The sequence below is a fragment of the Lygodium microphyllum genome, chromosome 5 (genome assembly GCF_053477565.2).
Source record: "Lygodium microphyllum isolate KBCC chromosome 5, Lygodium_microphyllum_v1.1.10, whole genome shotgun sequence".
Taxonomy (NCBI): Eukaryota; Viridiplantae; Streptophyta; class Polypodiopsida; order Schizaeales; family Lygodiaceae; genus Lygodium; species Lygodium microphyllum.
The window spans coordinates 34,717,743-34,729,942 of NC_141139.1; the positions used below are offsets into that span (position 1 = coordinate 34,717,743).

Genomic DNA, 12,200 nt, shown 5'->3' on the forward strand with positions numbered 1-12,200 from the left:
TTTTGTACAAGTTACCACGCTAGGCAAAAACCAAAACATATTGATAGTGATGCTGACTTTGGCTACTCTAAACATCTAACTCACAACCATCTTCCAAGGTTTTTCACGAGTGGATGTGTAGCATCACAACACCGCCAAAGGGTTTGACACTAATTGAGTGTCAACTTCAATGATTACCCTAATGTGCTCTTCTATCTTGATCAAGCGATTTTTGAGCTTGCTTTCACCACCTAGCAAGACTATTTCTTTAGAAATTGCACCATCCAAGTATGCTTCACTTTTCTTCCTCTTTAGCATACATGTTTGTAGGAGTTCATGTAGTTGATAAACTCTTTGCTATCCTCAGCCACTAATTCCTTCATTCTCTCATCTTCTTTCTCTGCAAAGTGCTTGCCAATGATCACCCGGCAAGTTCCCATGCAGAGATATGCATGGGGGCGCAACGGGTGTTATCCCCTACTTAACTCACCCCGAGTGGGGTAAATGCCACATGTGGGAGATAATAGCCCACTTTTCCAGCCTCGTCCTTTCGCTTAGGGTTTCTATGGCATGGAATAACATTTGACCTGTATTTGATCTTTGATTTTAGTTGGACGGTTGCTCATAAGAAGGTAAATAACGCTTCCTATTATGGATGACTTTGCATGAGTGGCACGTGTCAAAGCATTCGATATTGAGCACGTCGTAGCAGGGAAGAAAGAGCACACCGAGAAAATGGATCAAAGAGGAGTCTGCACGGCTGCAAGTCGGAATCTGGCATGCTAGCAATTGGAAGCAAGGATGGGAGAGAGGCTCCTGAGAGAAGCAAAAGCGCTGGCGGCTAAATATGACGACCCCAAATACGTATTAAGCGTGCAGTACCAGGACGCTGAGGGCTGCCTCCACTCTTACTCGCCCAGAATGGCCCGCATAATCCTTGACGCCGCAATCCTCCGGGTGGCGACCAGCTCACGAGACCATCATATTCCAGAAGCTGCAGCACTTGCAAGCAGAGGAGGGGATGAAGGATTGGCCTCTAACACTTATACGTTATCTGGTTATCATATAATTCCAGAAACTGCAGCCCTTGCAAGCATAGGAGGGGCTGATGACAGATCCTCCGGCATCACAATATCGTTGCCTTGCGTCAGCCCATTCCCTGCCAGTTTCACGCTCTGCGTAAGCTGTAATTCGGCTGCACCCATCAATGGCTGCGGGGCCAATATTGCCACTCTCTCCTTGGGCCCATTTGCTACCATCGATCTCGAGTCCATGGAGCATCATGACCATGTCATAGGCTGCAAGCGCAAGATTATTATCGAAGCATCGCCGAAGCCGGGCCTTGCGAATGAGAGCCTCATCAATTGGGTGCATGACACCAACCTACTAATCAGACGGAATTTACACCAATCATCTCAATATCGCGAGGTATGCCACTGCCCAACCACCTTGGTTTTTTGAACAAATTGTGATGCCGGTAGCAAAACATCTTGGGAACTTGCAAATGGTTTTGTGGGCAAATGTGGAGTGTAAAGAGTCCCTTCCTTGTAAAATCCTTGAAATTTCAAGGCATGGCAAGTAGGAAAATGATAAATCCCAATTAAAAAATCTTCATTGTTTGAAATTGAAGGTCTTCGAAGCAAGTTTTGTGTGAATATTATTCATGATAGTTGTCTAAGTCAAGCTAGTCTTTATGCCATTGCTAGTTCAACTGTAGAACCTTTGCTTGGCCTACCATGGATGTATAGGCCTTAGCTTATTATCACTAGAAATTTTGAGGAATATGTCTGATTAATTGACTGAACTTTCTTCACTCAAAATCAAGAAATATCCAAAGAGTGCTTGTTTTTGTCCTTGCAATAGGACATGCTTTGTAATACAAAGTTGGGCAATTTAATCATAATTATTGGCAAATAAGTAAATTACTATGGCTTTTTCAATTCACTCCAATTTGTCACCGAGAACAATGGATTGCCCTTGAAAGTTCAATTGTGGGAGATGAGTCTTTCAAGCACTCAAGAGTCTTAGTTGAAGTTCAACCTTATCCATGTTAAATTATCTCTCTCTATTTGTATTTCAATTCATGTTGGTTGCACATTTAAGGTAATGAATAAACAAGTGAATAAACAAGGACTTGTTTATTCATTACATTCATAAACATGTGACATCTACGCAAATATGTATCAGCAAAGAATAACTATCCCGATTCTCTTTCGAGTAATATTAAATTGAAGTTCTTCATTTTATTGACATTGTAGGCCTAGCTATATTTGCGCACATGCTTGTAGATGCAATGCACATTCGTACTTCTTAGAAAAATAGGAAGGTGTACCCTCTCTCCCCCCTCCATTTACCCTCAAATTTTCTATTTTGAAATTTATCCCCCCTCCATTTAGTTTGGAAATTAGAAATGCTTAGGCCCCCCCCACCTTCCATTTAGTCTATCCATCTAATCCTACACTTTCTCTCGCATCCAATTATTCTCTCCATTTTATTCCACACTTCAATGCCTCAATATTACTATGCTGATTTTTTCATGCCTAGTAATACCCAATCCCTCATTACTATATTGTTGGTTTAGTAATGCCTTACATATTTTATGGAAAGAAAATAAACATGATTTGTCTCATTAGAATAGGTTTAATAGGTACACCATTTGTATCTCTCGCCCTAGCTCTTCCTCCTCCCCCCAAAGAAAGTGAAAACAAAACCAATTTATATAATTATGTAGAAACAATATACAAAGGGTTTTGTATATAATTCTATATAAACAACATACAAAGGATTTTGCATGTTGTAGGAACAACATAATTTATATAACTTTGCATGTTCCTACAACATAATTTATAGGATTTTGTATGAACAACATGCAAAGGATTTCATCCCTATTAGAATAGGTTTGATATGTGTACTAGACGTCTAATCTCTCTCCTCTCCATTTACTTATTTAATCAATTTTATTCCACACTTGGCGATCCTTCAAAATTGAGATTTTATATCTTAAAGCACATAAGAGATTTGCATCTAAGAAATTTAGAGATTTATTCGCATGACTAATTTTTAAGCATATGAACAAATGTTTTGGAGTTGGCAAAGTGTGTGTAAACAAATTTTAGGAAAGTAGCATTATAAGATCTTTTGTGTGGGAGAGGAAGAGGGTAGCATGAATAGAGATTTTTGGAATAATAGAGGGCCGTGTTACATCTAGCATCCATCAATTGATTGATTGTAAACAAAGCACATCGAGCTCTCTCCCCCAATTACACCCCTCCCAAGGGTTTGGCCAATCCTAGATAGATGTGGAAAGTTTAAATAGATGTTTAAGAAATTTTAGGAGAGTAGCATTAGATCTTTTGCGTGGGAGAGAGGCTAGGATAAAGAGAGATTCTTGGAATATTAGAGGGTGTTACATCTAGCATCCATAGATTAATTGATTGCAAATCAAGCACACCGAGCTCTTTGTCTCCCAATTACACACTAGGTTTTGGCCAATCCTAGATAAATGTGGAAGTTTAAATAGATGTTTAAGGAGTCAAAGGAGAGAGAATATAATTCTTTTTTAAATTCTTTTTCTCCAAGAAAGTAAATGATTTTTTGTTTTGCTTCTTGAGTCATGTCTTCTCAAGAAAAGCATTTATTTTTCATTCTTCTAGTAATAATTTTGCTTTACAAGTCATGCCTTATCAAGAAAAGCAATAACTTCTCTATTATTCACAAAAGAAAATTAAGATTTTGTTTTCCCACTATTTCTCTTACTGCACATTATTTTCACTTTAAATTGTTGATTGTGTTCTCCATCGAATGAAGGTGCACTAAAATCGTAGAAACTAATTTTTGGAGATGAATGCATTACATAATCTTGTTTCACTCAATTCTATAGTAAATTCATATTTTATTGTCTTAGATATACAAGTTAAATTTTACTAAGTAGGCTTATCTTTAAGAATGTGTAAATGTGGAAATGTGTTGATAATTCCCATTTCATTAATGGAAACACTTGTTTGACACCATTTGCATGTTAAATTTTCTTTTTTTAACCTTCTATTATTAGTAATACTTGCACTTAATCTTCATATGTTCCATCTTTGCATATTTTAATTTACATTTACTCCTCTCTTAGAAGTACTAGTCCCATGTAACTCATCGTCATAGGTAGCATGCTTTAGCTTGCACTGAAGTTGTGAATGCTAGGGGCATTAAAAGTGCTACACTTAGAGTCCTAGTGTTCATAAATGAAGAATGTTTCTTGATGCTTAATGGTTGGTGGTTTGAATTTTCTAGCTTGGTGAAAAATGTGCTTTAAATGAGCTTACCGCTGATTTTGTTACACTTAATCTATCATTCTTTTGTCAAGTTAACTTGTCTAGCCACTGGGGTACTTCTTCCAAGAGATTTAGTGAAAATTTTTGCACAACTCCAAAACCATCTGTCCATCCCTAATTACACAACAATATATAGCTTCAATGTGTTTTATGCAGGTATGAAACACGTGGTTTGTAGCAATCAATATACAAATCTAGTTTATGGTTATTTTTCAATAACTACAGATTTTCCAAAAGCCTTCTTAACCATAAGGTCTTATAAATAAATTGAGAAGCAATGACATATCACTAATCTCTTGCCATCTATGGGCTCCTACCCAATATGAGTGGTAGTAGCCAATTAAAGTGTACTACATCCAATGTATGAGATGCCATACATATTCCAAAGTACATGCAATGAACCTTAGAATACACTTTCCTGGCTCTAATGACTTTCTTTTGGTTGATTACAAAACATGCTTAGAACATTTATAACTCCACTTATATATCTATTATCACACAAGGAAAGCCACTAAAAGCTCACTATCAACAAGGGCAAATATATCTTCTTTTGAAAGCTTTAAATAAACCTTAGATGGGTAACCATTGATTTACAATCAACCATATCCAAAGCTTTAAGTATCTCACCAACATATTTTCTTTGGGAGATCCTATTTGATTTCTACCAAACTTCGACCCTTAAACAAAAGTGTGAGTTTAAGATTTGTCTTCTCTAACTCAATAGATAGGGTCAACAACCAATGTTTGAGAAATCTTCTCTTCATGAGCGTACACTTTCCATTCCCCTCCAAATTGAGCATTAAAAATTACATCTTTTTATAGTAATATTTATCGAGTGCCTATCAATTTGCTCATTCCATGTAGATGGGGCTTTTTTAAGGCCATATATGGTCTTTCAAAGTTTGCAAACCTTATCTTTAGTAGGGAAAACTTCAAAACAAGTTTCTTTCTAGTCAAAATTGCAAATCCCTTGCCTATAAGGCATGCCTTGGTTTATCCAATGATCCATTGACCTTATACTCAATATTGTAAAACTATTTGGTGCCAATCACCTTGCAAGTGTGATTCCACATTATGAAATCATATGCCACTTTGGATCTTTCATGGCCTCTTCAAGGATGCCAAGCTTTTGTATTTTCTCTAAGTCATTAATCAATGCATAAATGACCAAATGTTCTTGTCCCCTCTACTCCACTATCCTCTTAGATAGTGGCACATGTGGACCTACTTGAACCACTAGTGGAGCCAAAGAGCTAAGTGACCTACTTGGAAAATGGTTCCCATTTTTCACTCATGCTCACTATTTTTGTCATGTTGAAGTGCTTCATGCCTCCTAAGGATCGTAGGAGTCGGCTGACCTGTGTCTAATGTTTGTGGTTGAGGAGTAGGGATTTCTTGGGTTTTTGAAGAACGGACTTTCTTCTCCATATGGTGTCCTTTCAGTAGAGTTAAGAGAGCCAGCAATCATTTGTCTTTATCCATTTTTGGCTTTTTGCATCGTACTTATTTTGTGACATGTAGTACATATACAAATAATTCTCTCCTACAGATTTTGGAAATGAGTAAGTGAAGGTTTGTTACTAGTGAAAGCTTGCATATGAATCATTAGTTTATAGTTGCAATTTAGAATGTAAATAGGAGTGTTTACTTCTTCACCTGGAACATATTTGGAAAAATCTTTCCTTTGAGCAACACTTAAATACCTCCATTATGATGTAAACTAGGGCCATATGCATGTAGTTAGGTTGGCAATATGCAAACCCCCTCTAGGGTTCATCTCAAGCTATCTCATCACACTTGGCTACCATCTAGTACAATTGAAACTAGGACCTACTAAGTAAATTTATTACTCATAAATTCCTTCTCATACAGTGAAAATATACTTGCAAGTCCAATTTAAAGTAGTTATCAAAATGTGTCAAAAAAGTACATAAAAGTGTGAAAATATACTTACAAGTCAAATGTTGTATGCAAATTAATAAAGAATCTCCAAATGTGGAAATATACTTGCAAGTCAAATAATTGAATTAAAATTCAAATGACTTCAAATGTGTGGAAATATACTTGCCAATCCAATTAAAGACCTAACTCTAGAGGTTTCTAAAAAATTTAGGTGTTATTATTTTTCATATATTATGGTACGCAGATGTTCTCTCTTCATTCATACTTGTGGTTATTTCTTCATGCAAGGTGTTATGTACTTTTCCTCTGCATTTATACTCGTGGTTATTTCTTCATGCAAGGTGTTATGTACTTTTTTGCCATGTCTGTGGGATTCAAAGTTCGTGGATGACATTATCACATATCGTTGCTCACAAAAAGGCTACAAAACTTTGAAGAAGCATCCAAATCCAACATTGAGGCCAGGTGACAAACTCTTTGATAGGTTTCTTAATGCCTTAGAGAAAGAGATCTCAAGTTCTACAACTTTGGCAGGTAATCGATTCTTCCTATTTATCATCACATTGTCAAAGGAAATTATATGTAGTGAAATTAGTGTATTTGTAAAAATATTATTAGTACACTTCAGTATGTAGTGTCCTTATTTCATATTTTGAGTTTGAAGTATACGATCAAAGGTTCATCTTGATGGTCCAATTGATGAAATTTTTAGTTGATTATATCATGCTTAAAAGCTTCATTTTGACATTGACTAATGAAAGTGTCATTCTATTATATTACAAGAATTTATCACATCCTTCTATTTGATAAAACTATTCTTTTATTGTTTATTGTATAACTACACATGAGTTAAGTACACATCATTTATGTATTGATACATCAATGAAAGTTTAAATCATTGGCAACTCATCTAGATGTGAAACTTAGATGGAAACTATAAAGATCATGTGCAACTAATTACCATTTGCAATTATTATCTCATGTAATTATGATGTATATGGTAGGAAGAATGGTAGGATATTATAGTATCTTGTTCTTTTATAACCAGATCCATTTTCTATAGTAGGATATCATAGTGGCTTGTTCTTTTATAATCAAATCCATTTTCTATTGTGCTAATGACTTTTTGAATTGTATGTTAGGAAGAATTGTAACATATCTACAATATCCTAATGACAACAAAGATGGGGAAGGACCTATACAACATGTCTTCCATGGAACCCCTTCACAAAATCTAGTACCTATTTTAACGGATGGCCTTGATCCCCAAAAGAGGAGAAGTGGACCATTTGATTGGTTCTCAAGGGATATATCAATGAGCATTCCATATACAGGATGGTCGTATCAAATACAAGTTCCATTTGGTTATGTTTTTCAACTACTTTTGTTTGTGGTTCTCAATCCATTGCGTGTTGCAGGAGACACAGTGAAGTTGAGCAACACAAATTACTCGCTACCCATAATGTCATTGGAGTGTATTCGTATATAAGATTATAAACATGAGTGCTATATATAGTTTATAATGGGCATACAAGTTACAATGATAAAACTATGGTATTACAAGGTACATGCAAACAATGTTATATGATCGTTTGCTAATAATGTAACATATTAAGATACCATCTCTAGCTAGAAAAAAATTGTCCATAAATGTCTTTGATAAAATCATTGATAATTGAAATTTCTTCTATGTATGATTGGTAAATACATATTCATTGTGTGAAAACACAATCGTCATATTTAATTTATTGGTTTAATAAATAAATAAATAATGTATTGGAGAAATTTTGGGTAGATTCATGAGGTAGTCATGGCCGATATGATAGAATGTATGAAGTTTAATTGTTGGGAGTCTTTCTTAGGAGGTAGATTTGTGAGTACCTTAGTGTGGATTTGTGATGTTGATTTGTGAGGTAATCCTAGTTGATATGGAAATGCAAAATGCAATGCACCCCCATTATGGGTACAAGATTCAACTTTTGTCTAAAATATTGAAGGATATTTTAGGAGGTGTATATATTCCTTTAAAGCTCTATTTTACAAACTTTAGTGTAAGAAATAAATATGTTCTAAAAAAAATTTAAATGATTTTTGTTGTTGAATATCTTTTCCTTAATCTTCCATTAACATTTCCCTCCACAAAATGGTTAATGGATGGTGCCATTATGGGCATCATTTTATTTTTGGACGATAATAAGCTAAAGTTGAGCATTAGCATGTTTATGTGATGGTGGTTGGATATGCTTTCTATTTGGAAGATCTATTTTAAAAACTCAAAGTCGTTAAAACTTGAAACTTTCATCATGTTTGTTGCCTTGCCCAAGTCTCTATGAAATGCTTTTTTGAATGGCACCAAATTCGATTCAATCTTCATAGGTACAACTTCAGTGGTGCACCTCCAAAATTGTATTATGTGAGTTTACTTCTTATTACGTAAACTATCAACCTTCATCTTATTAGCAATCGTATATATGTATGTATATGTATGTATATATGCATGCATACCCATTATTAAACAAATCTTCAAGATCCATATTTTAATTTTAACTTTACTACTGTTTTCTTGTATGCATGCATACCCATTATTAAACAAATCTTCAAGATCCATATTTTAATTTTAACTTTACTGTTTTCTTGTAGTCATTTGATTACGCAAAAGTTGTAGGACCCGTAATCATTTGATTACGCAAAAGTTGTAGGACCTGTATGACTAGGCTAGGCTAATCTCTTCACACACACACACACACACAGAGCCCTTTGAATCAATTCACTTGCTTTCTTTCTCTTCACCCCCATGGGTCTTTATATAGAAATTCAATTGGGAGGGAAGGAGGCGTGGTTCATTCTCATAAGGGAGGAGGAATTTCAAATTTTCTTCATAGGGGGTGTGCTATGCTGCAAAAGGGGTCCTCGATCATTTGGGGGGCCTTTATTATGTAAAATATTTTTAAAAGATTACTTTTATCGAGGGGCAGTAACTTGGAAACACAACACAACCCAAAACAACCCCCCCCCCCCCCCCCCCCAAAAAAAAACAAAAAAACATTTGCATTAACTTTTAAAACTTTTTCTTAGTCTTTTGACTTTCATCCTAGTTCATGCTCGTGATGATTCCTAACTTTTTCACACTTCTTCGGGTGACCTTTAAGCCTGAGGCTTGATAGGTACTTGTGCAATTGAAATTCATACACCTCAATTCGCATCTCAATGCATGTGTATCAAAAGCTTATTGATAACAAAAAGCATATATTGATATGCTTTGGAATCTAAAATTTGGGACATTAAAAAACCAATATTATTTTGGATTCCAGATTTTTATGTATACTCATGTATATTCCATGTAAACTTCATTTGAAATTATCCAATGGGTTATGCTTGTAAGCCCCAATGGTTTGCCTTTGCTTCCACGGAAACTCCATCTACATCGATCCTTCAATGGTTTAATTTTATTTTCCTTTTCTTCTATGGTAAGTCCATTGAAATTGATTCTGAATGGTTGTGATAATTTTGAGTCCCATTGGTTTTTGGAAATTATCATGCATGAGTGTATTAAGATATAGAAAGATAGACATATGTAGGGATTATGTGTATGATTCATAAGGATATGTATACATGTAGATTTCATATAACATGTGCAAATTCATCTATTTTTTGCACTGCTCCGGGTGACCTTCAAGCCTGATGCTCGACAGGTATTTGTGCAATTGCAACTCATACGCTTCAATTTGTGTATCAAAAGACTTGATAAAAAAAGCGTATATTGATATAATTGGTGATAAGAAAACCAATATTCCACTTATCTTGTATCTAAGCCAAAAATTGAATTCCAAACCTTTATGTATACTCACGTATATTCCATGGAAACTTCATTTGAAATGATCCAATGTGTTATGCTTCCAAGGCCCAATGGTTTTTGCTTCCATGGAAACTCCATATACATTGTTCCTTGACTTGTTTATGCTTCTTAGCCCAATTTTCCTTTCCTTTTCTTCTATGGTAACTCCATTGAAATTTTTTCTGAAAGGTTGTGATGCTTTTGAGCCCTATTGGTTTTTGGACATTATCATGCATGAATGTATTGAGATATATATAGATAGACATATGTAGGGATTATGTGTATGATTCATAAGGATATGTATACATGTAGATTTCAGACAACATGTGCAAATTCATTTTTTGACTTTCATCCTAGTTCATGCTCGTGGTGATTCTTCCTAACTTTTTCCCACTGCTTGGGGGAAGCTTCAAGCCTGATGCTTGATAGGTATTTCTGCAATAAAAACTCATACACAATTCGCATCTGAGTGCATGTGCATCAAAATATTATGGATAACAAAAAGCGTATATTGATATATTTGGTCTTAAAAAAGACAATATTTCACTTATCTTTATCTAAGCCAAATTTTGGATTCCAACCTTTATGTATACTCATGTATATTCCATGGAAACTTCATTTGAAATGATCCAATGGGTTATGCTTCTAAGCCCCAATGAATTGCCTTTGCTTCCAAACGGAAATTCCATCTACATTGTTCCTTGAATGGTTTATGCTTGTGAGCCTAAATTTATTTTCCTTTTCTTCTATGGTAACTCCATTGAAATTGATTCTGAATGGTTGTGATGCTTTTGAGTCCCATTGGTTTTTGGACATTATCATGCATGAGCGTATTAAGGTATAGATTGATAGACATATGTAGGGAATATGTGTATGATTCATAAGGATATATATCCATTCAGATTTGATACAACATGTGCAAATTCATCTCTTTTGACTTTCATCCTAGTTCATGCTCGTGGTGATTACTATCTTTTTCGCACTTCTTGGGGTGATGTTCAAGCCTAAGGCTTGATAGGTACTTGTGCAATTGAAACTCAATACACCTCAATTCACATCTCAATGCATGTGTATCAAAATAATATTGATAACAAAAAATGTATATTGATATATTTGGTGAGGAAAAAACCAATATTCCACTTATCTTGTATCTAAGCCAAATTTTGGATTCCAAAATTTTATGTATACGCATGTATATTCCATGAAAACTTCATTTGAAATGATCCAATGGGTTATGCTTCTAAGCCCCAATGGTTTGCCTTTGCTTCCACACGGAAACTCCATCTACATCATTCCTTGAATGTTTATGCTTTTGAGCCCAATTTTCTTTTCCTTTTATTCTATGGTAACTCCATTGAAATTGATTTTGAATGGTTGTGATGCTTTTGAGTCCCATTGGTTTTTGGACATTATCATGCATGAGCGTATTAAGATATAGATAGATAGACATATGTAGGGATTATGTGTATGATTCATAAGGATATGTATACATGTAGATTTCATACAACATATGCAAATTCATCTCTTTTGACTTTCATCGTAGTTCATGCTCGTGGTGATTCCTAACTTTTTCACACTGCTTGGGGTGACCTTCAAGCCTAAGGCTTGACACGTATTTGTGCAATTGAAACTCCTACGCCTCAATTCGCACCTCAGTGCATGTGTATCAAAAGATTATTGATAAGAAAAAGCGTATATTGATATATTTGGTGATAAAGAAACCAATATTCTACTTATCTTGTATCTAAGCCAAATTTTGGATTCCAAACCTTTATGTGTACTCATGTATATTCCATGAAAATTTCATTTGAAATGATCCAATGGGTTATGCTTCTAAGCCCCAATGGTTTGCCTTTGCTTCCAGGGAAACTCTATCTACATCCTTCCTTGAATGGTTTATGCTTTTGAGCCCAATTTTCTTTTCCTTTTCTACTATGGTAACTCCATTGAAATTGATTCTAAATCCTTGTCATGCTTTTGAGTCCCATTGGTTTTCGGACATTATTATGCATGAGTGTATAAAGATATAGATAGATAGACATACGTAGGGATTATGTGTGTGACTCATAAGGATATGTATACATGTAGATTTCATACAACATGTGCAAATTCATCTCTTTTGACTTTCATCCTAGTTCATGATCGTGGTGATTCCTAACTTT

General features: G+C 35.1%; 1 protein-coding gene across 3 annotated transcripts; it reads left to right on the forward strand.

Annotated features, from left to right (window-relative positions):
- Positions 1-747: 747 nt before the first annotated feature.
- On the forward strand, positions 748-7,892 carry LOC148035681 (uncharacterized). Of its 3 annotated transcripts, XM_087678989.1 has the most exons (4): positions 748-1,407; positions 6,545-6,737; positions 7,346-7,541; positions 7,622-7,892. In XM_087678989.1, the coding sequence occupies exons 1-4, from the start codon at positions 781-783 to the stop codon at positions 7,698-7,700; spliced, it is 1,095 nt and encodes a 364-aa protein (XP_087535115.1). In that variant the 5' UTR covers positions 748-780; the 3' UTR covers positions 7,701-7,892. The 3 variants fall into 3 exon arrangements, with proteins under 3 accessions (XP_087535115.1, XP_087535113.1, XP_087535114.1); XM_087678987.1 differs by having other exon boundaries at positions 7,346-7,892; XM_087678988.1 differs by having other exon boundaries at positions 6,545-6,668; positions 7,346-7,892.
- The last annotated feature ends 4,308 nt before the right edge of the window (positions 7,893-12,200 follow it).

Excerpts from the sequence above, each read along its gene's own strand:
- LOC148035681 (XM_087678987.1), top strand. The coding sequence starts at position 781 with ATGGGAGAGAGGCTCCTGAGAGAAGCAAAAGCGCTGGCGGCTAAATAT. Across the intron at positions 1,408-6,544 it reads AATCATCTCAATATCGCGAG|GTGTTATGTACTTTTTTGCC; the intron begins GTATGCCACTGC and ends TCTTCATGCAAG. Across the intron at positions 6,738-7,345 it reads AAGTTCTACAACTTTGGCAG|GAAGAATTGTAACATATCTA; the intron begins GTAATCGATTCT and ends ATTGTATGTTAG.